The 25,584-nt window shown below is 38.9% G+C and overlaps 1 protein-coding gene and 2 non-coding genes across 3 annotated transcripts in view; all 3 read left to right on the plus strand.

Moving 5' to 3' along the window:
• The window catches only part of mslnb (mesothelin b), a 93,515-nt gene that overhangs the window by 9,948 nt on the left and 57,983 nt on the right, over nt 1–25,584 (plus strand). The window contains exons 3-37 of the mRNA XM_041784123.1: nt 233–278; nt 7,624–7,746; nt 8,058–8,257; nt 8,338–8,441; nt 10,066–10,178; nt 10,272–10,520; nt 10,642–10,716; nt 10,810–11,051; nt 11,145–11,226; nt 11,344–11,487; nt 12,212–12,414; nt 12,510–12,619; nt 12,702–12,820; nt 12,916–13,086; nt 13,174–13,205; nt 15,186–15,283; nt 15,380–15,402; nt 15,529–15,550; nt 15,863–15,890; nt 15,990–16,068; nt 16,191–16,337; nt 16,464–16,669; nt 18,039–18,133; nt 18,273–18,391; nt 18,774–18,950; nt 19,035–19,066; nt 19,154–19,251; nt 20,684–20,706; nt 20,797–20,818; nt 20,894–20,921; nt 21,009–21,093; nt 21,212–21,358; nt 21,650–21,861; nt 21,952–22,055; nt 22,217–22,335. Coding sequence (XP_041640057.1) covers nt 7,711–7,746; nt 8,058–8,257; nt 8,338–8,441; nt 10,066–10,178; nt 10,272–10,520; nt 10,642–10,716; nt 10,810–11,051; nt 11,145–11,226; nt 11,344–11,487; nt 12,212–12,414; nt 12,510–12,619; nt 12,702–12,820; nt 12,916–13,086; nt 13,174–13,205; nt 15,186–15,283; nt 15,380–15,402; nt 15,529–15,550; nt 15,863–15,890; nt 15,990–16,068; nt 16,191–16,337; nt 16,464–16,669; nt 18,039–18,133; nt 18,273–18,391; nt 18,774–18,950; nt 19,035–19,066; nt 19,154–19,251; nt 20,684–20,706; nt 20,797–20,818; nt 20,894–20,921; nt 21,009–21,093; nt 21,212–21,358; nt 21,650–21,861; nt 21,952–22,055; nt 22,217–22,335 — 3,744 coding nt within the window. The 5' untranslated portion in view covers nt 233–278; nt 7,624–7,710. The remainder of the gene's footprint in view (nt 1–232; nt 279–7,623; nt 7,747–8,057; nt 8,258–8,337; nt 8,442–10,065; nt 10,179–10,271; nt 10,521–10,641; nt 10,717–10,809; nt 11,052–11,144; nt 11,227–11,343; nt 11,488–12,211; nt 12,415–12,509; nt 12,620–12,701; nt 12,821–12,915; nt 13,087–13,173; nt 13,206–15,185; nt 15,284–15,379; nt 15,403–15,528; nt 15,551–15,862; nt 15,891–15,989; nt 16,069–16,190; nt 16,338–16,463; nt 16,670–18,038; nt 18,134–18,272; nt 18,392–18,773; nt 18,951–19,034; nt 19,067–19,153; nt 19,252–20,683; nt 20,707–20,796; nt 20,819–20,893; nt 20,922–21,008; nt 21,094–21,211; nt 21,359–21,649; nt 21,862–21,951; nt 22,056–22,216; nt 22,336–25,584) is intronic.
• LOC121509183 lies at nt 1,493–1,656 on the plus strand. The gene has a single exon (XR_005991860.1). It is a non-coding gene; the product is annotated as a U1 spliceosomal RNA (small nuclear RNA).
• On the plus strand, nt 3,251–3,414 carry LOC121509184. Its single transcript, XR_005991861.1, has one exon. It is a non-coding gene; the product is annotated as a U1 spliceosomal RNA (small nuclear RNA).

Consider the following 25,584-nt stretch of genomic DNA (forward strand, 5'->3'; position numbering starts at 1 on the left):
GGAAGTTTGTTTATGCATCAAAATATTGCCCGTTTAAATAATGTGCATTGAGTTTGCCAGCATCTTTTTTTTACTAAAACAAGAAAACTACTCAATGTTAGGTGTTTTTGACCTTCTTCTTCCATGGCATCGATAACATTTCATTTTGACCTGCATTGTATAAAAATATCTGGTATGGCAACACCATAATGCAGTGCTTCCTCTGACTCTTGATTTGTTGTTTTACTCATAGACTTTGCAGAAAGAAAACCTGCTCTTCAGAACAAACATGTGGTCAGGTGAGTGAATCTGTCTGATACTGTACAAACATGGGTGTTTCAAAAACGTGGCGTCCAAGTCCTCTGTCTACTAAGCAAAAGAATCTTTAAAGTTTAGCCATCAGTGTACTCAAGTGCAGCTTTAAGGCCAAAATACAGTAAGAGGCTAGATGTAACGTTTTTTTAATATCGTGCACAGAGAAAAAGGATGAAAGGACAACACAAAACTGGTCTTATTTGTGATTCCCATTAAGATTCTGATAATAATCAAATTTTTCTGCAGCTACAGATGCATACACGAGATTACTGATTTGAGTTTTTACAAATGTTTTGATCGAGGGGTCTCCTCTGTTCTAAGATTATTGGTGTGAAACAGAAAGACTATTTCCTTTTGTAACTTTTGCAGTAAGGTTGAGTTTCTCTCCTTCTCTTCCTCTGTTCTTTGGCATTATTAATTCCCTTGGAAATTAGATGCCTAAATACTCCTTGTGTGTTTTTTATTTTACAGGCTATCAGAAAGTCCTACTTAAAATCATGTAGTTTTGTTTTTGTATTTTTATCTTAGACATATTGTTGCTATCTGTGTCACTTTGTTTTAAACAGGCTCCATACTAATTTGCCCGCATCATAGGAATAACCACATCAGTAGCCGATGAGAGAAATAACTAGTCATCAGAATTAGCTGGGGGCCAATATAGAAGGGACTGCAAGTCGCATTTGTCCCCAGGCCATAGTTTGGACACCCCTGCCCTGACACTTATGGCCAGCAGGTGGCAGTAGCTGAAATGTAAGATGCTCACTAGCAGGGAACAAAGAAACAGGAAGTGGCTGCAGTTTGAGAGGGAAAGAGGAGATCTGCTCGTTTTTTTACTCTTTTTATGTGGATTTTAAGGCTGATTAAAATGCTTTTGATGACAGTTTTATAACGAGTTTGATTGTTAAGACTTACTGGTCTGCTGTCAGTCTTTTGCTTTGCTGAATTACACAAAACTTGTGAGATTTAGGGAGCTTTTGACATGGTAATTCAGAGATGCATGATGGGAATTGTAGTTCCTTTTTTTAGATGTCATAAGTTGTATTTTTGTCTGTTTTGGTCCAGAATGGTTGCTTTTCTTTGATACGAGGGTGTATTTTTCATGAGTACCTCCCTGATGTCAGTGTTTGCATATGTGAAGTCCTCTCAGTCTGATTGGTATCTGTGTGAATGAGGTTCCAGTGTGTGAGCTGAGCAAGTCATACTTACCTGGCAGGGGAGATACCATGATCAAGAAGGTGGTTCACCCAGGGCGAGGCTCAGCCATTGCACTCCGGTTGTGCTGACCCCTGCGAATTCCCCAAATGTGGGAATCTCGACTGCATAATTTCTGGTAGTGGGGGACTGCGTTCGCGCTCTCCCCTGATTTGAATGTTGAAAGAGAAACCTGACGCTACATGCCAAGGCCTGGTACTGCTATTGTTGGCACATGTCTTCTCTGTCTGTGAAGGAATAGATGTTAGCACAGTTGCTTTTATCAATTTTGGTCCAATTTGCCAGCAGTGGAGATACTTAAAAGTTAATGTCATATCTATTGTCACCTCGTTTATTCATCCGGCCTAGAAGTATTTGTATGTTCATCAGGTTATTTTGCTTTGTTCATGTTTTCAGTTGTTCACCATTCCCACACAATCCCAATCTCAGATGTGCTTTATTTTCATGAAATTAAAAAAGGATGAAAGGACAACACAAAACTGGTCTAATTGTGAGTTCATTAGATTTCTGATAATCATCAAATTTTTCTGGAGCTACAGATTCATACACGACATTACTGATTTGATCTTTTCTTCAGAGGAAGTTACTCTGTTTTTACAAATGCTTTGATTTAGGGGTGTCCCCAGCAAAGGATTCAGATTGATCAGATTTGGCCTGCAGTGGACCGATTGATGGTTGTGTCTTTGATCCATTTTCTAACTTCCTAACTGAAAATATTTTCTTTAATCCGCTGGTTTCACAGCCTCGCAGTGAAGAAAAGAAACAGTCTGAAGAGTATTGCAGAAATCTGCTTTGAGATTATTGGTGTGAAACAGAGAGACCTGTTTTCCTTTTGTAACTTTTGCAGTAATGTTGAGTTTCTCTCCTTCTCTTCTTCTGTTCTTTGGTATTATTAATTCCCTTGGCAATTAGATACCTAAATTCTTCTTTTGTATTTTTATTTTATAGTCTATCTGAAAGTCCTGCTTAATATCATGCAGTTTTGTTTTTGTATTTTTATCTTAGACATATCATTGCTGTCTCTGTCACTTTGTTTTATACAAGCTCCATACCAATTTGTTGTAGAGAAAGGTGTCCAAACTTTTTTCACTGACAGCCACATTCATAAAAATGTAAGACTGGCTGGGCCATGTTGATATATCTCACCTTAAGTATGTTAAAGATAATAAAACCAATCTGATGTAGGTTAAGATAAGTCACTGAATATGCTTGAAGAACAACAGCCACATCAATAGCTGTAATCAGTCTGATCATCACCCCCTGCTACTCATCACAGAGAAAATCACACCCCTGCCCCAGAGATGCTTACTAGCAGGGAACAAAGAAACAGGAAGTGGCTGCGGTTTGAGAGGGAAAGAGGAGATCTGCTTGTTTTTTTCCTCATTTGAAGTGGAATTCAAGGCTGATTAAAATATTTTGGATCACAGTTTTATAAAGGCTTTGATTGTTAAGACTTACTGATCAGCTGTCAGTCTTTTGCTTTGCTGAATTACACAAAACTTGTGAGATTTAGGGAGCTTTTGACATGGTAATTCAGAGATGCATGATGGGAATTGTAGTTCCTTTTTTTTAGATGTCATAAGTTGTATTTTGTCTGTTTTGGTCCAGAATGGTTGCTTTTCTTTGATACGAGGGTGTATTTTTCATGAGTACCTCCCTGATGTCAGTGTTTGCATATGTGAAGTCCTCTCAGTCTGATTGGTATCTGTGTGAATGAGGTTCCAGTGTGTGAGCTGAGCAAGTCATACTTACCTGGCAGGGGAGATACCATGATCAAGAAGGTGGTTCACCCAGGGCGAGGCTCAGCCATTGCACTCCGGTTGTGCTGACCCCTGCGAATTCCCCAAATGTGGGAATCTCGACTGCATAATTTCTGGTAGTGGGGGACTGCGTTCGCGCTCTCCCCTGATTTGAATGTTGAAAGAGAAACATGAACCTACACACCAAGGCCTGGTACTGCTGATGTTGAGTAGATGTTGTCTTTGTCTGTGAAGGAATAGATGTTAGCACAGTTGCTTTTATCAATTTTGGTCCAATTTGCCAGCAGTGGAGATACTTTAAAGTTAATGTCATATTTATTGTCAGCTTGTTTATTCCTCCGGCCCTAGAAATATTTATATATATTCATCAGGTTATTTTGCTTTGTTCATGTTTTCAGTTGTTCACAATCCCAGTTCTCAGATGTGATTTATTTGCATGACATAAAGAAAAAGTTAGGTCACCCTTGCCCCAGAGAGATAAATGAAGTTATTTTAATTGAATTAAATTTTGGGCTTCTGTTTGGTTTAGTTGTTTTATTTTGTTGAATTCCTTTGAATTATAGGCCATTGTTTTTTAGGAGGCATGCGGATTTGTTTATTAATAAACAAAAAAAAGACTTAAACTATGGACCTTTGTCCATGAGGGGTGGTTCTCTTGAAACCTCCAACTGCTCTATCACTACATACTTGTGTAACTTCTTGTCATGTGGTATGACAGAATTGTTGACATGGCTTGCATTTTACTTTTTGGGATTGTCTTTAATGTCTCCATAATGTCCCCATATCTTTTGATTTATTTCTTCAAACCTCAAAAGTGTGGGGGCATTGATAAACTACTTCATTGTGAGCTACCAAGAAATCAAAAAATGTTTAATGGCTAGCTTAAGTGCTCCTGCTACAAGGGCTCCTTAACACTATTTACTTACTGTTCATCTTAAAATGCTGGGGTGATTTATCCATGCTTTCATCGAGGAAGTTGATTGATTGTAAATAAGTTATTATCAGAATTGCATGAAAAGTATAGATACGCTGGCATATTAAAACAGACTATAGGCCATGACTAACGTGGAGAAAACAGAATGATCTATGTAAAAATAGACATTTAACACCCCTGTATAGCTGGAATGAAATGACCGTTGTTTCTTAAGCAGGCGTTCACAGAACAGCCTCCAAAAAACTTCTGGTGAATAATATCAGAATTTTGTAAAAGCAGAAAAGGAGAGAGGAAATTCTTACACAGGGAGGTGTAAGCTCCCAGGCTTTCGATAACCTTTAACACACCTCACCTCACCTTTAACTTTATTCTCAGGACTCTTGAAAAAACTTGAATGACTGGTTGCAGAAATGCTCAGATCACGGGTCAGCAAGACCAAGATCACTGTGTTCAGATTTCTGACATGTTGATCTGAACCTGGACAGAAATAATCCAAACATCTAGTTGTCTCTTAGTGTTTTTTTGCATCACAATCATTGTAGAATCATAAAATCAGAAGAGTTTGTCAGCTATTAAAAAACAGATGTTTGAGCCAACATCTTGTACGTGTATGTGATTTTAAAGAGGAGTAAAGAGATTTAGAACTCACTGAAATATCAGCTTGGTATTTTTTAAAGCTGACATTTTTACTTGTCATTGCAGGATGAGATCAGCTGTAATTAATACCACTCAGTTTCGCTTTAGTGTGGATTACAGGCCTGATAACAAGCCTTAAAGTGATGTAGTCGTTCCCATGAACAGCTGAAGCTCAGTGTTTAAAAGGACTTATCAGTTACACCTAGTTTGACATGTTTGAATCTCCTCTGTGTCATAAAGCCTACCTTTTAAAGTATTCTTCCCATGAAATAGCAAGTTTTTGTACCTAATACTGTATCAAATCAAAGCCGTATGGTTTAATTTTTCCTAGTCGGTGTGTAAGCTCCGATGTAAATTCATTTTTATATATGACATTGATTCTTTAATTTTAGCTTTGTAATTTAAGAAATGCATTAATTTCTACATGTGTTTGGTTGATAAGTTGAGCGACATAGCTAAATATCTTTGTAATCTTACTAATGAGGTCAGCATGCTCCCTTAATAACCATCTTCCTAGCTGAGTTAGCCAGTAATTAACCACCTTGATGCTGAAGAAAGACTAAAATCATCTTCCTATAATGGCTCTATGGTATAACAGATAACAAAGGCACATCTCTCTGATGTGTTACTTTATTAATGAAAATAGAATTTACTCATAAACTGGCCGATTCCAAGCCTTACCAAACATTTTGATGTTTGACTGTGCTCTCGTTTAGCCAAATTTGCAGCCTTGCAGGTTTTTTTAAACCCAACTTTTTTCCCAAATTTTGAGAAGAAGTACAAATTCTAGGAATAAAGTCAGAATTAGGAGGAAAAATGTAAGTATTATGAGATAAACGTTAGAATTCTGACCTTTTTCCATCAGAAGCCTGGCTTTTTTCCCTCAGAATTATGGCCTTTCCATTAGTTTTTCTGATTTCTACTTTAGAATTTGACTTTATTTCTCAGAACTATGACCTCATGCTCAGCATTATAACTTCAGTCACAGAATTATGACTCCAATTTCCATTTCAAAAGTTGCATCAAAATTATTTTTCAGTGGCCCTAATCCTCCACAGTATCTAAATACTGATACTACAGAACAAAGGATCTCCCCATGTCAGACTAAAGCCTCTAAGTAGCTTTGAAAGAACCAACGCATGTTCATCATTTATTTATGGGGCTTTATATGCCTTTTATTTTATTTTTATTTGGGCTGCAGACTGCTTGTAGCTCTCTTTGCATAGATCCTTTGCTTATATTATGTGTTTTAAATTGAAATGGATCTTTTGTCCTTATAAACAGAGCTAGGAAAAAAAGAGGATCCGTTAATGTTTGAGAAAAAAAGTGGTACTTTTTAAGGAAAAGAATCAAAACTTTTGACATTGTAAAATGTACAACAAAAACTTAAAATTTTTGGGTTCAAGAAATGTAAATTTTCACTTCAAAACCCTCAAATTTCATCTTTATTAAGTCACAGTTTACATAATTACAAATTGTATATTTATGAGAAAGCAATGGTTGGATAGCCCCAGTTTGCAGAAGTGCCTCTTCTTAGTCCAGACGATAACGATAATGTGATCAGTCGGGACCAAAACCACATGGATCTCCTTGGGCCGTATCCATAGCTGGCTTTATTTGTGCTTCAGCAATCAGGGCCTCATTTTTCTGAGCACTTTTCACTGGCACTTGTGCTTTGTTACGAAAATATAAATACTGCTTTCAAATCTGTAACTTTGTTTTGAAATAACTCTATATGCTTCATAATTCTGTATTTCAAGGAAATCGGTTTGCCTTTCGTTATTGTCGGTACGTGAGGGAGAAGTGACAGTGCAGCGCTGACACAGAAGTTGAACCGTTTTCAACAGAGAAAAAAATAAGCGCTGCTAGTGCTAAAAAAGCCGGCTATGGACACAGGCTCTTATTGCTCAGTGCTAGTAAAAAGTAGGCTATAATATGATAAGGCTTTCAGCTGCAGTACCTGTGCAAGCAAAACAGCTGCACCTGGTATGATTTTATACCATGCAGTCTGCTATTTTTGACTTTATTATCGTGGAAGTTCACTTAAAAATGTACATTTTTTCTTGTAAATTTTTAAACGTGAAGTTTTCAGTGCTTTCTATAAAGTGAACAGACCTTCATTCTTTTTTTGGCTGTAATATGCCATCATACTTTAAAAAGTTAAAGAATGAATGTATATCCAAGAAGTAAAGATCTGCAGGATTCTCTATTGTTAACTTGATTAGATATGTAAAGGGAAATCAGGCAGGGTAAGTAAATAAAACTCATTCTTGGATGTGAGCCCACATACTCTCTCCTCTCTTGCATATGTCACTGCCAGAATGGAGTCAAAACATGTGGTTGCACCACTTAACTGAGTGTTTTAAGTCCAGAATGTTCTGTAGATTCCTGTCAAATCCTCTGTAGTACAATAAAGGATAGTCCTTGGGCCATGTCTTGACAGTGGTTTGGCTAAATGTTAGTAACTTTGAGTTTATTTACTAATCTGTTAGACCTAAAACTAAAAAGTCAGTCGGCCTCCCACTTTCAATGCTGAACAACTTGACAGTCTGTCAATAAGCCCTGAATTTCAAGAGTTTTAAAAGGACATAGAATCTCAAAATGTTATGAAAAAATGAAGTGATTTCTATATTTATGAGCTATGAGAACTTTTTCGGTTGCCCACATTAGATAACCCACATTTATAATGACATTCTCAAGTTGCCATAAAAACAGGAGTTCAGTTTCTTAACAATGTAGCAAACTGTTTTCTTGCTGCTCAAAGATTTGTTTTCTCATGAATTTCAGCAGCCAGATTCGACCACAAACTTCCTCCAGTGTGTGGGATTGCCTCCTACAGACACAGGGAGAGACCACCTCCAGAGGCTAAAAGGAATGCTTGAGGCATCGATGGATGTTTACACCTTCATGGTACGTCTGAAAGTAAAAAGAGAAAGAAAGGCATGTTTCTCGGTAGACACGCAACAGAAGGAATGTCGTCTAAAATACCAACCTGACCAGTTGGTGTTGTAGAGCTATTTTTGTGTTTTTCCCATGAAGTCACATTCAAAATTTGCATTTACTGTGACGTTTGAAAACTGAGGACTAGTCCTTATCATATGTTTTTAATTTATTAGCTTTTAAGGGAGACACTTTAGCCCACATAACATTAATACCTTTACCTTTCCTCTGCCACTCCCTCATTCCATGCCTTGATTCACCCATTAATCATTACGAAACAGAGATCCAGCATGACAGGAGTGCCTCTTCTCAGCCTGGACGGGGCGCTGGAATTAAACCCAAAAGCGGACCCTTTCCAGAACGAAGACCTGATCCACATGTGGTTGGAGGTTAAGATGAAACCGCTGCTGAAGTCCATCACCAAACACTTCCTGTCATGTCTCAGCACCAAGAACTTCAGCTGCCCTGCCTACCAGAAAGTGTACGTCCAGCTTTATAAATGTGTGCTTCTGTTACTTTTTTGATGAACACATCTTCTCACCATCATCCTTCTTCCTGCAGGGTGTACGAGCTCAGCCAATATTACTCTGAGATGGATCCAGTCAGACAAAAGTGGATCTACACGTTCTTCATGTACCCATATCTGTCAAGAGAAAGTGTAGGAGGTAAACCCTCTTTAAGTTTTCATCAGGTTTATAGTCAAAATTACTGACAAAGAACATTATTCAACACTATCTACTACACACTACCTACTATAAAGACATGGTTTGATGAGTTTGCGTTGTCTTTGTTATGTCCCTGGTCTGTCCCTGGTCCTATGCCTAGGGAACCCTAGGCATAAAATCATATGTGGCCTTTTCTCTTCCCATTCCCAAAGAAGCAAGCAGCACAGTTTAAATCTGAACAGCAGTTTATTTAGCTTTAGACTTGTGTAAAATGGCATAAAATAACAAACAAAAAGAGTTTTCTTAGTCCTTAACTGCTGCTAAGAGTTTAATATTAGCAATAAATCTACTTAGCAAAGTTGCCAGCATGCTAATGATCACAAAATGTCTTAGAAATCTACCAAAATATTTTAATACAAAGTCTTAATGACCAGGACCACAATTTCCATGAGGGAGGAATACACAGAGCTACATGATTGGTTAGAAAGGGCTGAAGGGATGAGCAGGCTACTAACCTTCCAAAACCGATGGATTGTCCAGACTTCATGTCTGTAATTAGGATAATCCATCTTTGTGGTGAACCAGATGCTGTTCGGACTAATCGGCGTCATTTGTAGGAGGCAATAGCAAAGGGCGAGGTTTAGTTGTGCTCTGAGCTGACAACTTCTGGGTTTCTCGTGGTTAGCTCGGTGGAGTATAGCGGCGGTTTTATCACAACTGGACCACATTTCTTCATACAATAAAGAGCAAGAAACTGCATTAAAAGCTCTTTGTGGTGGAAAAGATGTTCCCGCCATTCTGCCATTCTACTTTGGCATGAGTTTGCAAGAGTTACTGGTGAAGAGAGGTGGGGGTTGTAGTGTGGGTCTGTGTATCCAATGGGAGCTGGTGGAGCGGTTAGCTCAGCTGTAGCATTGGTATAACGGCAGTTCTATCAGAACTGGACCACATTTCTTTATCAAAACAAATGCAAAGAGCCCCACTGTAAGCTCCTCTTGGTGGAGAAGATGTTTTCGCACTCCTCCCAACCGTCCGTGGCGTTAAATTCACATCATAATCCACAGTTCCTAAACTACAGTAGCGTTTACTGGTAGGTGTGTTGCAGAGCTGTGCACACTACTACGTCAAGTTTAGTCACTCTGATTGGCCCATGATGAATGTGACGGACAGAACGTTCATCCAATCACTTTCTGAGGTTTTTTGAAAAGTCCTGCCCTTCCCAAACGCTTTGCATGGGCCCTTTCCCAAATGAATGTGAAATATCCATGCAATGGATATAGAAACAGTGTATCTGGTGATACAGGTTAGCAGGATGAGATTTGAAATCTGTGGCGTCTGGATCCAACCAGGCTACAGCAATCTCGTTTGAATGAGCCAGTCAGATGCAGCACAATCACTCACACATTCAATTATACACACTCTGCACATTGTGTTTATATTTTAATTATGGCAAGGAATCCACTGATTAGATTGGATATTGCAGTTAACATACCAGATTTAAATATTAAATTTTTAACTGATGCACCAAGTATGTTATATTTTTCATCATATAAAATTATCTGACACCTTCTAGCCTTTGCATGTTTGATTGTGTGACTGAGCTTTTTCTGTTATTTTCATGCAGGTTGTGTGAACATGAATGAGAGCAGTGAGGAGTGGTTAATAAAAAACTTTGGTTACTTCAGAGGCATGGCCCGAGTAGAGGACTTTTCAAAACTCAACATGGTCTTCAATGGAGTGAGTATAGATTTTTGTCTCTCAGGGACAAAGTTTTCCTTAGTTCCAGTGATTTAGGTGATAGTTGTGCTCATTGTATTTCTCCCCCTGCAGTTGGATGTTCTCCACCTGCTGTCTCCAGCGCAGAAGGCCTATCTGCTGATGCAGCCTGGAGTACAAAGTTTAGACAACGGCACCCTCACTCTGATCTTCCACAGCATGCTGACAGAAAGCCCTGGTGTTCAACCAACAGCTATTCCTGAATGGGACCACAGCTCGATGACTCCTGGATACCCTTCTCCCTATCCTCCAAAACCATATGACCCCTACAAGCCACCGTCTCCACAGGACCAACTCAGAGGGGTAAAATGATTAAATGCAGGCTATACTGTTAAATTAAGAACCTTATTTGGTGTTAAAACAGTTTAAAAGGCAAAACGATCATTTGATTTCAGACTCATTACCCTTTTTGTTCCTGGAACAGGTTGCAAACGGGTTCATGACATTCTTCAAACCTGTTGGGGGCTTCGTTCATGACTTTGTGACCTTCGTGCATGAGGTATCGGCTTTCTTTGCACCCTCAGACATTAAAAACATTTAAATGCACACTGAGAGGACTGACTCCTGACCTGAACTGCTTTGTTTTTTTCAGGTGGACGTTTCACACATTAAAAGCACCACTCTGACTGAGTTTCTGTTCAGATGGGGGCTAGGTGAGCTGGCCGAAATGTACAAGCCAAAAGAAGTCCCCATGGTTCCAGAGAAGCCAGCGTTTGACGTGACGAATGTGGAGGACTGGTACCGCCACGTCGTCATGCCACTGTTATGGAGGTTCTTGCCGAATGAAGCGCTCCTGGATCACCCCTCCATCAAAATGGCCTTCCATGAAGTATTGTACGTCACTGTAGAGTTTTTTTCAAACAGAATCTTGAATTAATGTGTTTTTTTGTCTTTGAGTTAACATGTTTATGCCTTTTTTATTTTTAGCTATCTGGACCGTGGCAAGAACGATGACATGTGTGAAATCCAAGATGTCTGCAGCATCACACTGGATAGGACCCCATGTGGGGTAGGACTTCCCTGTCTTTTTAAATCATTTAAATTGATCACGTGTGCTGTGTTATTCATTTTTAAATAAATGAATAGGCATTTTAAAGAGTTGTCTCATCATTTATCATCCTTATAGCCGACTGATACTGTGGAAAATGTCGCCCACGTTTTGCACTGTGCGGCCCGTACCCACTTTGAACTGAACGAGGCGACAATGAGGAGGCTGATGATGGAGCTGTTGAAGCGTCTGAACCTGCTGATCAAAGAGTTGTCTCAGACGGTGAGTCTTACAATCAAAATTAAATAAATACACTCGTATATGTGGGAATATTCCAGGTTTCTTTGCAGATTGTAAATTAGAAATAACATAACTTGAAATACTACAGCAGATGAGACAGCTGATACACCTGTGAACGCTTAGATGTTCTTCCTGCACCCTGAGAAAAAGCAGCTTAATATTTCTCTTGGCTCTCACAGGATCATATTTGCTGAATGAGATACCGGAAACAGATAGTGTACTCAAGAATACCTCTAGTACAGGTGTGCTGTGGGAATTTGTACAACCATGCACTCTAACTTTTAGTGTGAGCACATAAATCGTGCGCGGTGGTATGAGTTGACATTCTACCACGACTGTCGAAGGGTTGGCTTGAAATCGCACAGTGTATGCCCAGCTTTAGACCTAAGGCTGCCTGGAAAACACTCTGTAAAACGGAGGCATTGTTCAAAACCAACCTTCAAATGCCTTAGGGTGAAACCAAATAGAACTTCAGTGTTCACTTAGATGGGTAATTCTCAGCCTCAGTAGCAGATAAATACTTGTTGTAAGGACAACTGAACACTTCAAACCTTTGCCTTAACCTTAAATAAATAATCCCTCATGTATGTTAACATTTTCTGTAGTCTTCTTTGGTGTCACTCACGTTGCTCAAGTTGTCACAGTTCAACTTTGAAGCATCTGTTAAATAAAGGAGCAAATAAAATGTTTATTTTATCTTTTGTAGGACTTACATGAGTTGGCAAAAGACTTCAGCGAGATCTTTCGTGAGCCTGAAACTCCAACTCTGACTGAGGATCACCTACAGGACCCTGAGTTCATCAAACTCTGGTTTCAGGTCAAATTGACACCCCTCCTGCCTGAACTACCCATCAGCCTCCTGTCCTGCCTCAGCACCAAGAACTTCTCCTGCCCAGTTTTCCAAACCATGTGAGTTTACACATTTGAGGAGATGTGACATCATTCAGAATGACAATGCATGGTGTAACAATATCATCTTTATCTTTGTTTTTTTTTTTCTGTAGTGTGGCAGAACTCAGCAAGCACATGAGTTTCATGCATGCTGATCCGATGTACAGTCGTAACATTTATCAGCACTTCATCCTTCCCTTCCTGCTGAATCACAACTCCTCTGGTTAGTCTACAAAAATGTAATGATAATAAGTCAATACATTTGCTTGATTTCATAAATCTCATGTTTTATTTGTATTTTCCAGACCCACAGTGTGTCTTCTCAGCCAATAACAGTGCAGAATGGCTGCTGGAAAACTTTGGCGTCTTTTCAAAGTTCGCCTCAGTCACCGTCTTCTACGAGCTCAACCCAGACTTCTCTGGGGTGAGTTTAAAATCTTCACAAATCATTCATCTAAAACTAACCCAGATAAATGTTTATTCTATATTAAATCTTCTCTTCCTGTGTTTCCTGTCCAGCTGGAGGTCCTCCGCCTTCTGACTCCAAAACAGATCGCAGAGCTGGTGGTGGCTCCTCTTCCTGCTCCACCTAACAAAGACGTCATCATCGTCCGAGTGTTCGACTTTCTGTCTGAGTCTCCAGAGATTTTAACTGAAGTCCTGCCCTACCTGGTGAAATTTGCCAGAGAGGTAAAGCTAACGTGAAATATTGTAGTAATGTGATGCTTTTTTAAAGATTAAACTGGATAATTAATTTAAGAATATTCCGTGTTTTAGGTCGATGTTTCCTGCAGAGACTATATACTCATGTACGTATTTTCACTTTTTTGTTTTTTTCTCATGTCGGTGATAAACTCAAGACAAAATCTACATTTTTGTTTATTTTCTTCAGTCCTTTGTAAATTTTTCATGACAGGAATCAATAAGGAATATTTCTAAAATGCTACATTAAATCACATGACATCGATATTTAACGGAAATCCTCGTTTATGTAGGTAACTTGTTTTTCCAGCTTAAGAAATGCCTGTAAACAACATTAATAAAAGCTTTGTTTATGTATATGTATTTTTTCAAAACAAGTTTCAAAGGATTTATCAATTTATCTTTAAAGCAACCAGCTTTTGAACAATGACTGCGTACAAAATCACATTTATCCATTTTCCGGTGGTGTTTAGTTCTGAGTCAGTGCTGTTATACTGTATATCAGGGGTTCTCATCTGGTGGGCCAACCTAAATAGCATAAAGTAAGAAGTAGTAAGGAAACACGTCCATAGATTTGATTTTACTACAGGTAAGGAGTAGTTTGAGTTTATTTTCCCAAGATTTTGACTTATTTATTCTTGCCTTGGATGGCAATGCTGGTTTTCCAAAGATAACAAGGTCATTCCTCAAGAATTGCCCCCTTTCATGTGAAAATGGAGTGAAATATATGCATGCTTGTCCACCCATGGTGTGTTTTTTTTTTTTTTTTTTTTTTTAACATGCTTGCTTTGTCCTGTCTTTTTGTTCAATGACACAGGTTGTTCTATCTAAATCGTAATCTGCAGTTATTTCATTTAATGAGTTTGAAAGTTTAAAACATTTTCCAAAATTGGATTTGCAATTTTCTTAAAGAAGTTAGTGGTAGGTGCTGAGGTTAAACCATTTGAGAACCACTCCTCGAAGTTGTGCACTTTTTTTATCCCACAATGCATCATGAAAAGTAATGAAGAACCAATTGCCAATAGCCAAGCCGTATTTACCATCAAACATCGTGTTGCAACAATAGATAGATATATAGATAGACTTGGTACATATGTATATGTTCTCTTTTTAAATGCAATTTCTATAAATTTTAAATTGTTAAGGCAGTGAAACCAGTTGATTTCCATACCAATCAAACTATGTGAATTTCATTATTTACAGATGGATATATAGAGAGATCATTAAAAGATAGAAAGTGACATTTGACATTGAATTTAAAACACAGGAACACAGAGCAGTCAACGTTTGTGATATGTTTTTTCACCCAAAATCTCTAATCTTTAATTATAAAGTGACAATGATTAACAGCAGAGTAAAAGGTTTTCTTCATGTTGATTACAGCCACAAGGCCAATTTTTTTTTTGGCTTATTTGTGTGTGTGTGTGGGGGGGGGGAGTTCAGAACAAAAGGAAATAAGATAAAACTCACTTTTTTAACCACTTCATTTATTTATTATTTTGTGAAAATATATTGAGTGTGAAATTATTTTTATTAAAATTCTTAAGGTTATTTTTGATCCCAAAGTCATTGTCATGGATGTCTTTTTTAGGGTTTTTTCCCTTACGTATATAGAAACATAATTGAAGAACTGCAACCTAATCCCCTTTAAAATTATATTAATATATCTGATAAACGCATGAGCTGAAAAGATTATACAACACATACAAGCATACATGCCTACATACATTAATTCATGTGTCCTTTGTCATAAATATATCTATGAGCTATTTTGTGGGCCACATTTTGTGTTCATTCCTTGCATTTCAATATGATGCCTAAAGAATTAAATGAGGAATTTTGAACCCGTACACAAAACTAGCTTTGCAATCCTAAGTTTATTACAAAACTTGCACTTACTCCATTAAAGAATAAAAAAAGGCAATGACAGTTTCACTTTTTTTTAATGTGGTCAAGAACTGCAACAAACAAAAAGAAAATCAGTGACTTTATTTATTAGTTTGTTAATGTATTTTTTTAGAATTAGGGAGTTAAATTTGAATAGGCTCCTGATTTGTTATCATGCTTGGTTTTTGTATTTGTGTCAGCTTTGAGAGATTGTACGAAGCTATTCCATCCGTTCCTCGAGATGTTGAACCCGATGTCTGGGCCACCATAGACGATCTGATAGAAATTGCACCAAGGGGTATGTCTCTCTATATCAAGAAGAAAATTCGAGTTAAATCACTTGTATAGTCTATCATAGTTAACTTATTTTTCTAATGTGTTTCTGTTTGAACAGAGTGTGTACCAAAAAACATCACGGTGAGATTAACCTGCTCTTTATTTCCACAAGTCTTCTTCTCATGCGTTTGTAGGTCATGTTCAAATTTTTTATGATAAAATATTTCAGTGTTGTATTAAAATGTTTTTAATCCTGTTTTTCCACAGTGTCCAATGATACACTACAATGGTAAGAGCTTTTAAACTCATCAGTTGAAAGTGAAACTATACACCTCAGTACATTACTGCAGTGGTGGAATAAGACTTAAGTACTTTACCTGAGTATTGCATTTCTGTAGTTACTGTATGTCCAATTTACAGGATGAACTTTTTGTTTAAGCAATGCTTTGTTTGCTACTATTTAGAGGATGCTGTTTTTTAACCCTTCTGTATTTTTCTTACATTACATGCACCAGTATTTTAAACAGGAAAAACATGCCACCACATAATGACTGCACATTGTGTGCTTTAAAACTAATAAAGTTTTTTTCTTGTTAAACAGCTACTGAAGTCTGCAGAAATGTTGACAGGTATCTAATCAGTTCTTATGTAAGCAGTTTAAATTAACTGTGAAAGTTGTTAATGTGCTGACTTGTTTTGCTTATTTGTTTCTTCACTTGTCTCCACAGCTCTAGCCTCGAGTATTACTTGAAAAAATCAATGAGCGTGTCCTGTGATTTTCCTCTGGAGGCGTATGCATGTGCAGAGGTACATGTTTGTTTAAAAAAGTCAATATACAAGAAATGCATGACTTATTACTAAGAATAATTTTTATGTGATATGCCAGTGTTGACTAAGTAAACTGTCACTGTGTCTCTCATTTAATATAGCTGGAGAAGTTCACCGTCCATCAGCTGGTGTCTCTTCTGCAGTGCGATCTACCCGGGAACAGCAGCCGCTCCAAAGTGCTGTGGAAGATGGTGCTGACTAAACTATCTGACATCCTGGACCCAGCTCTAGACATCTTAGCTAACCAGGTATGAATCTAAATTATTTAATTTTGTGACACATCCTCAGCGCAGAGCCTTCTTCTTTTTTTTCTTTTTTCTTTTTTTTTTTTTCTTTTTATAAAATACCAACTCAGTCACTGTATCTCTCCACAGTCTGTGGTAATCCCATCAGCCAGAGAGGTTTTGGACGTAATCGGAGAGATCAGAATTTCACTGCTGACTGACGAGGAGCTGAGAAACAGCAGCATCATCAGGAAATGGTTCTCCAACCGTCTGAGGGCGTTCCTGCCGTTAACATCACCAAGATTTCTGGACTGTATCAGCAGCAGGAACATCAGCTGCCAGTCATACCAGCAGATGTAAGTGACTTTCTGTAGACTACTTCAACCTGGATAACAGTGTATTTTTTACATAACATGCATTTTAGTGTATTTATACATGAATATCCCGAGAGAAAAATAACAGACCTCTCCAAATTTTACATAAATCAGCATCTCTGCCTGCATGAAGCAGTTCTACTTCAGTTAAAACACAGACACAGCTGATTCTTTTTCATTTTTTGATTTGGTGATCATGTGATAAGCTGTCAACCAAAGCAGAAATGCTTACATTTTTTCGCCATGTGTGGAATAATGTGACCCAGCACTTCCACTTCCACTGGGTCCATCTCTGTGCCATCACCACGGCACTGCAGTTTGACAGCGTGCCCCGTCAACCATCAACACCCACTGACTAGGGGAGAGGGGAAAAAATTGATACAGCATAGTATTGTGATATTTTGCACGGCCATATATTGTATCATATTTTTGATTTTCTCCAACTACAAACCTTTAGAGATAAGAGGCACAGGGAAAAAACACATTTTGCAATGGTCTCTTAGTTTGTTGCTTTTATGTTACTGCATTTATCTGGAAATTATTTATATTTGTCTTTATCTACTTTAATTGAACCAACCTTTCCATGGTGAATATAATCTTTTAACATGATTAAAAAGTTCAGCATACATTGGAAGAAAATAAAATTAGATATTTGCTCTGACAAAATACCTCACAACAGTTCTAAGGGACCCTATCTTAGTAGTTGTGTTTTATAAAAATACTTCATTCATTTACTTAGGTAAAAGATTTTAAAAGCGAAATGTATTTATAAAACTGCGGCTGTGCGCTAGGGCTGAATGATTTGGGAGAATAATCTAATTGCATTTTTTGTTTTTTCTTCAATATGGTGGTCGCGATTGATTTGCAGTTATTACTTAAGTTCCCTATCTTATGTATTTTCTAACAAACACAAGCAATAGGTTATTCTATAAAATAAACAATAGAATATTAGATCAAACTAGTGTGGAACAATTGTGAAAAATTATCTAATTGTGATGATTTTGATTCATATTGCTGATTCGATATGAATTGTTGTAATAAAGGAAGTGGTGATTTTTATGTCATTCTCATATTTGATTTAAGAAATGTACAAATTTTTAAGAAAGTAGGATTTTGTGAACTTCTAAAAAATGTTTCTTGAATAATTGTACAATATGTAAAGCATAACATGTGCTGCAAAAAAAAAGAGTTTTAAACTGGTGTTTTGACACACATTTCAGGTTATAAAAATTGCAGTTCTGCAGAGTAAAATTGCAGAGTTCTTAAACCTCCTTAATTTCCTCCTTCTTCATTTAATTAATCCTAAAATTAGTCTAAAAAGACATCTCATTCTTTTCCCCTTTTTCATCAGCCTGAAGGTGTTTACTGACAACTTCGACGTGTTGCCTGAGAAACAACAGCGTGTTGTCCTGCGAGAGTTCATCCTCCGCTTTCTATCACACTCAGGTACTCACTGCACTGTCTGCATGACAATACAGAGATGAGACTGACTAATCCTAAATTTTTAAGCTTTTGGGTGACTGTAAAGTCATTCAGTTAGTTAGCATTTACAAATATCTCTTTATCTTGTGGTGATTTGTTCCAGGTTCAGACTGTGTGTCCATCTCAAACAGCAGTGCAGAGTTTTTGTTGAAGACTCTGGGTCGATTCTCGTTCTTGCTGTCTGTCCGTGAGATTCTTGATCTCAACCCATCCTTCAGACCCGTTAGTATTTATTCTCTCAAACATCAGAAATGTTGAAAGTTAGCAAAGTAATGAACTGAATAAGAAGACATTGTATAAATGAGAGTCTATGAACATGTGTGTTTCAGTCAGTAATGATTCAGCCGTTAAAGACCAAGTGACAAAAAAAAAAAAAAAAGTAAAGTTTCAGCGTAATTTCAAAAATTCTTACTGATTGACCTACTTGAAGTTCTACAGTTTTTCCTTGAAACCAAGCCTGGATCCAGCCCTTATCTTGGTATAGGATAATCCAGGTTTTAGATCAGATATTTTAATCTCACTCAAAAATTAAGAATACAAACTGTCTTTTGTAATTTTCAGAAAACAGTTAAATTTATTAAGTTTTCTTCTTTCTTCCATTTAGCTGGAAGTCCTGTCACTTCTGAGTCCACAGCAATGTGCAGAGCTGCTCGTGTTGAGAGATTCTAATCTACCTGAAGTGGACGTCGTCATTGATCGGATTTTTGCCCACCTGGCGGAAAATCCTAACAATGAATTCTTTAAAGAATTTCTCATATACCTCGTCTTCTTTGTACCACAGGTAAAAACACGACTCCTGTTTTGAAATGTTACACTTGTTCCCCTTCTTCGTTCTAAGTAATAATCTTTGTTTTCTGTTTTTAAGGGAAACATCTCCTGCTCAGCAAACATACAACTGTGAGTTCATGTTTGTTTAAGATTTTATTTTGCTCAATTTTAAATGATATGATATGTAACATTTGAATGTTTCTACCGCTGTTGTAGATTTACAAGACTGGACAGGACTCTGGTTGGAGCACCTCCTGATGTGGTGGCATCTGTTGCAAATGCCAAGGTGGCATTATCCGAGCATTTACCATCAGGTAATCACTCTACAGAAGAACTAAATGATTATAAATGATCAGTTATTAACAAAATATAAACTAATAACTTTACTTGTGGATGACCTTTATGTCAAGTAGTTTTGAACATATCAGACCTGTCTTCTCTTATGCTGTTGTTCTGTTTTTATTTATTGTTTTTAAGTTTACACATAAAACTTTACTGTTTTTATGGCTGCTGTTTTTACTTCTGTTATTGTTGCATTGACAGAGAGGTGCTCACTTAATTTTGGTTTACTTGGTGCAGTGATGAAGTTAGGGGAATCAGTGAAATGCTCAGTATGTAAATTGTGCCACTCCCTCATCAACACCCCAAACTTTGGCACTTTCAGCACTATTGAATGTTAAAGTATACTGTATTATTTAAAGCACACAGTGTTGATAAAGTGTATAAAATGTTGAAAACTAAAGAATGCTGTCAAGTTCAAAAAGTTTTACAAATAAATACAGTACCGTGCAGAACTCTCGGGCATGTTTGGGCCAAAAATTGAGGCTGAAAAAAAGGCGTTTAATGACAAGTAGGCCTGCCTGAGGCCACCGTCAGGTGGAAAGGAGGATTGACACAGTCATGCTCTGGATGTTCTTGTATGTTACCAGGGGCATGAAAAAATATGTATTAAAAAGATATCCATGCCCACACCTTCAGGGTGGAGCAAGGGGTGGATGTGGTGAGTAAGCATGGCCTTATGTTACCATCCGGTCAGGTAGTTGGATTGTCATTAGACCCTGGCTATGCTTTGGATGTCCCAACTCCCTAGAGCCCTAAGCCCAAAACGTATGCACATGACTGTATATATTGATATCTGGGCAGGGCTGTCAAGGCATAGAGGAAGATGCAGAGAAAAAAAGGTAAAAGTGAGATACAGAAAGAGAAGAGAAAGATGGAGGTAGAGAGAAGAGGGAGATGCAGAAAGAAGAGAGAGATGCAGAAATCGATCAGGGAAATGCAGCAAGAGAAGAGGCAGCTGAGAAAGAAAGCGGGAAATGCAGAAAGGGGGAAGACGGAGATGCAGAAGAGAGAAGAGGAAAAGGCAGAAAAAAGAGTGGAGTGGTAGATGCAGAAAAAAAGAGGGATGAGGAAATGCAAAAAAAGAGAAGAGGCAGATGAAGAAAAGACAAATGAGGAATGCAGAAAAAAGGGGGAAGAGGGACATGCACAACAAAAAAGGGAGAGGGACATGCTGAAAAAAGGGAGATTCAGAAAGAGAGCAGAGGTAGATACAGAAAAAAGGGGAAGTGGGAGATGCAGAGAAAGGGATGAGGGAAATGCAGAAAGGTGGAAAAGGGAAATGCAGAGGGAGGGATGAGTAGTCTGAGAAAGTAGCAGACTATTAAAATGTGTTTTAAGAGTAATACTTAAATGACAACCTATTAACTAACTCTCTCTTTTACTGTTTTTCTTGTTTTATTGAAGACTGCAACATATCCCCTGGACAGGTAATTAAACATAATTTTTGCATGTTTAATTTTCATTTCATTTCATTATGGTTAAAGACTCATGTATTTTTTATGTATTTCTTTCCCCAGTGCGATTTCACCATAATAAATCGTAAGTTTTTCCTTGCTTTGATTGGAAAGGTTTTGAAATATTTCATATTATAATTCTTACTTCTTTTTTTCACAGAAACAGACATTTGTGCTGCAGTGAACAGGTTTGTATATTATTTTTATTTTTGAGTTCGTTTAAACAGTTTGAATTGTAATGAAATGGTAATAAATGTCTGATTTTATAAAAACAGCACGATGGTGGAGCTGACCCTCCAAAGTGGACACATGCCGAGACGTCTGTGTAACTTTTCTGTGGAGGAACTCGCCTGTGCCTCGGTAAGACGTTGGAACATCTCAGGCCAACAGCTGCCTCATGAGAACCGTGTTGTTAATTGTTTTCACAGTTAATTCTCCTCTGATTTTCACCTCATCATTTTGTTATTTCTTCTCACAGCTCTCTGCATTGACAGCCGAGGATTTGGCCATGTTTCTAGCGTGTAACCGGACTGCTGACTCCAGCAGCTCCAGACCAGTCTGGAAGCTTCTCCTCTCTAAAGCCTCACATGTACTGGATGAAGCTCTAGATCGTCTGGAAAACATGGTATGAATCAGTAAACCTCGTCGCTTCTGATTAGAAGAAGAGTCTGCTCTCGATTTTAACAGCTATGTGTTAGTTCAAGCCTAGTTTGTGGCTCTAGGCTGCCATTATATTGGCCTACAGAAGACTCCGGGGGAGAGAAATCCTCTACCTCCAAGGACATCTCAGTAGCAAGTGTCACTGCTGCTCCTCAAAGCTTGCTTTTGCTAAATGATCCCGCCGAAGTCTACCCATGAAAGGCAGACTGAAAAATATCTGGTACAAGAGCTCACCCAAGTCTTTCTTTCCTTGTAGACTCTGGACCCCAGAAGTCCTGCAGTGCCAATGATTTTGGACTCTATACGGGAAATCCGATTGGACTCACTGAGTCTGACCACCATCAATGACCCCGCCATCATCAATAGATGGTTCAACCGCCGACTTCGCCCCTTCCTGTCTGGTGTTTCTCCAGTCTTCCTGTCATGTATCGCCACACGTGGTTTGAACTGCAGCACCTTCCGGCAACTGTGAGCATGCAGGAAGCATCTTACACTTTAAACTTTGTTTTTTTGAAGAGCATGAACCATGTATAAACTGTACCTAATTTCTGAACCCAGGGTGGAGATTTTCAGTGATGTCCAGCCAAACATGACCCTCTCCACACAGACCAGCGTCTTCACGAACTTCATAGAGGAATTCCTTCTCATGAATGACACAGCAGGTAAGATCTTAAAAGGCAGAAGGCTAAACAGTAAAATATTAGTGAGAGAAAATTGTCAAAAATGTGCCATAAATGCTTCCTTACTAAAACTTCTGCTGTATTTTTTCATAGGTCTATCCTCAGTAGTAAATTTGAATTTGTTGTATGTTTTTGTGGTTTAGACCCCGGCTGCACACAATCCATTAACACTGGTGGAGAGTTTCTAGAGAAGAACATGGGAGGTTTTGCCGGATTTGCATCCCTCGAAATCCTCCTCTTGCTCTTCCCCAGCTTTGACCTGGTAATTCCTATTCATTTTTTCCTTTAACCAAATTTTATAAAATGCTTACTGATTGACATACATGTTTTATTGGGTGTTTCCTGAAACCCAGTCTTGATTCTTTCTTTGTCCAGAATCAGGGTAATCCAGGTCTTAGATTAGATATTGCAATCCTACTCAGAATTATGAAACACAAACTGCAAGTTTTATCCATACCAAGACTGAAGTACCTGCTCTGATTGTTATTTGGGCATAAAGGTCACATATCATTCAAAATACACTTTTTCAAGCTTTTCTACCAAAAATATGTACCCCTGGCCTGCCCACAATCCCCCCAAAGAATCAGAACACCCCCCCCACAAGTTGCCGAATGCAGTAATATGATTTTTATGTGTGGGAATCGAGAAACCGTGCTTCAAGAGCGAGTTAAAAAATGGTTCAGAAAGCTCTCACTCAGGATTTTCTGTTTGGAAATAGTATTGCCGCAGATGGAGAGCTGAAGGGGTGTTGGTCACGCATTGAACCTCAGTGTGGTAAAACCATTTCTCATTTTGACCTCAGATCTTTTTTGTGAGGAAGATGAGATGGGTGGCTACGTTTTAAAGTTTGAATTTAATCTGTAGACCAAATATTTTTTTTCAGGAGAGCAGTTTGTTTCTGGAAATTTGCTTGGCATCTTGAGCTCTAGCTCACTGCACTGATGATGTCATCAAGGAATGCTCTCCAATCCACACCCATTGTAAAAATTTGAGAGAGACAAAATCTGCATGAAGTTTGAGCAGTCATTATTAGAAATCTGTAAAAGATATCAACAATGTGCATGATTCCTAAATAGCTGAGGAGTTTGTCTGCATTTTAAAGCAAGAATGAACTCTGTATGTGGAAGTGAGCTGAATTTACAATCCTTAGAAGTTGAAGGAATTTGAAAGGATTTGAAGAACTGCCTCATCTAAAATAAAGTTATTTTATTTTTTGAAAAAGCAAAATAGTTTTAAAAGTATAAATAGCAGAAAAAAGGAAAAGCTGAATAGTTTGATGGTAGAAAACTAAAAATAGCACGAAAAATGCCAAAGTTATGAGGAGTTGAAGAAGGGCTTTCAGGTTGTGATGTCATCCCATGTTGCCTAGGTAACATAAAAAGTCCCTAATTGTGTAATCCACCATTTATTTTCTTCTGCCCAGTTTTTAGGCTTGCCTTTTCTATCACAAAATTAACCAATTGAAACTTTTCAAGCATAAGAGCATTCAGCTCAGGTAAGACAGGTGTGCATACCTGAGTAAGCAGTTTCTTGTCCACAGTAGAACTTTCAGGTTAGAACTTGTGATATCATAATAGGTAAGAGATCAAAGGACACATGACATTCTAACTAGCAGTCAGGACAGCAGGTGCAGTCTTAGGTCAAGGAGCCTCAAAGAAGCAAGTCCCGAGTGGAATAAGTGCAGAGAAATTCCCTGATCCCAAAGAAACATGACTTCGGTTTGGAAACGACTGCAACGTGTGGGGAAACACGCGTTCAAGTTTCAGTTTGTGGCATCCTATCAGGAGCTGATGGTAGAATGCACTGAGAAATGGAAACCAGACAAACTGGTGGTGGTTTGGACACGCAGGAGTCGGCAGGAATCCTCTAAGCCCCATAGCTGGCAGCCTGGCGTCAAAACTCCCTGCAGAGGACAGGTGGTGTGGCCTGTTCCAGAGAACACTGAGATCAGTGTCACTCTGTTTAAGGACCCCCATGCAGAGGAATTTGATGACAAAGAGTGGACGTTCGTCATTGAAAATGAGTCTCCATCAGGGCGGAGGAAGGCCTTGGCTACCTGCAGCATCAACATGAAACAGTATGCCACTGTGATGCCCACACAGACAGATGTCAGACTCAAGTTTAATCCCCTGTCCAAAAAGGTGGTGTCAGCCACGCTGCAGTTCTCCCTATTCTGCATCTCCCTCCACAAGAGGAAGATCACCGAGGGAAACATGCAGAGCCTCAGGAATGAGGGGAAAAGGGTTAACCAGGAGGAGAAAGCTGCAATGAACAACAAACTGAACTTTCTGGAAGACGAGGGTCGGGAAGCATCTCCTGCTAACACCAATCCTTTTGACGAGCCAGATGATGACCTTTATCCCAATCACCTAAACCCATTTGGTAATAATAATGAGGATGAAGCCCCTGCCCCGCCAGTCTCAAGGGAGCAAGATGAAGACCAGTATCCCAATCACCTCAACCCATTTGGTGATCATCATGAGGACAATCCCCCTGCACCGCCAGACTCAAGGGAGCAAGATGAAGACCAGTATCCCAATCACCTCAACCCATTTGGTGATCATCATGAGGATGAAGCCCCTGCCCAGCCAGTCTCAAGGGAGCAAGATGAAGACCAGTATCCCAATCACCTCAACCCATTTGGTGATCATCATGAGGACAATCCCCCTGCACCGCCAAACTCAAGGGAGCAAGATGAAGACCAGTATCCCAATCACCTCAACCCATTTGGTGATCATCATGAGGATGAAGCCCCTGCCCAGCCAGTCTCAAGGGAGCAAGATGAAGACCAGTATCCCAATCACCTCAACCCATTTGGTGATCATCATGAGGATGAAGCCCCTGCCCAGCCAGTCTCAAGGGAGCAAGATGAAGACCAGTATCCCAATCACCTCAACCCATTTGGTGATCATCATGAGGACGATCCCCCTGCACCGCCAGACTCAAGGGAGCAAGATGATGACCTTTATCCCAATCACCTCAACCCATTTGGTCATCATGATGAGGATGAACTTCCTGCCCAGCCAGTCTCAAGGGAGCAAGATGAAGACCAGTATCCCAATCACCTCAACCCATTTGGTGATCATCATGAGGACGATCCCCCTGCACCGCCAGACTCAAGGGAGCAAGATGATGACCTTTATCCCAATCACCTCAACCCATTTGGTAATCATGATGAGGACGAACTTCCTGCCCAGCCAGTCTCAAGGGAGCAAGATGATGACCTTTATCCCCGTCACCTCAACCCATTTGGTGATAATGATGAGGATCATGGGATCATAAGAGGAAAGCCCAAAGCTGGCCAGTCTCTCCTTTCATGGTGCCGTGAGGTCACCAGGAACTACAGTGGAGTAAAAATCACCAACTTCACCACCTCCTGGAGAAATGGGCTGGCCTTCTGCGCCCTCCTGCACCACTTCAGACCGGACATAATAGACTACAAGTCGCTCAGTCCTCTGGATATTAAAGAAAACAATGAAAAGGCATACAAGGGGTTTGCAAGCCTTGGTAT

This window comes from Cheilinus undulatus, linkage group 4 (assembly GCF_018320785.1).
Source record: "Cheilinus undulatus linkage group 4, ASM1832078v1, whole genome shotgun sequence".
Lineage (NCBI taxonomy): Eukaryota > Metazoa > Chordata > Actinopteri > Labriformes > Labridae > Cheilinus > Cheilinus undulatus.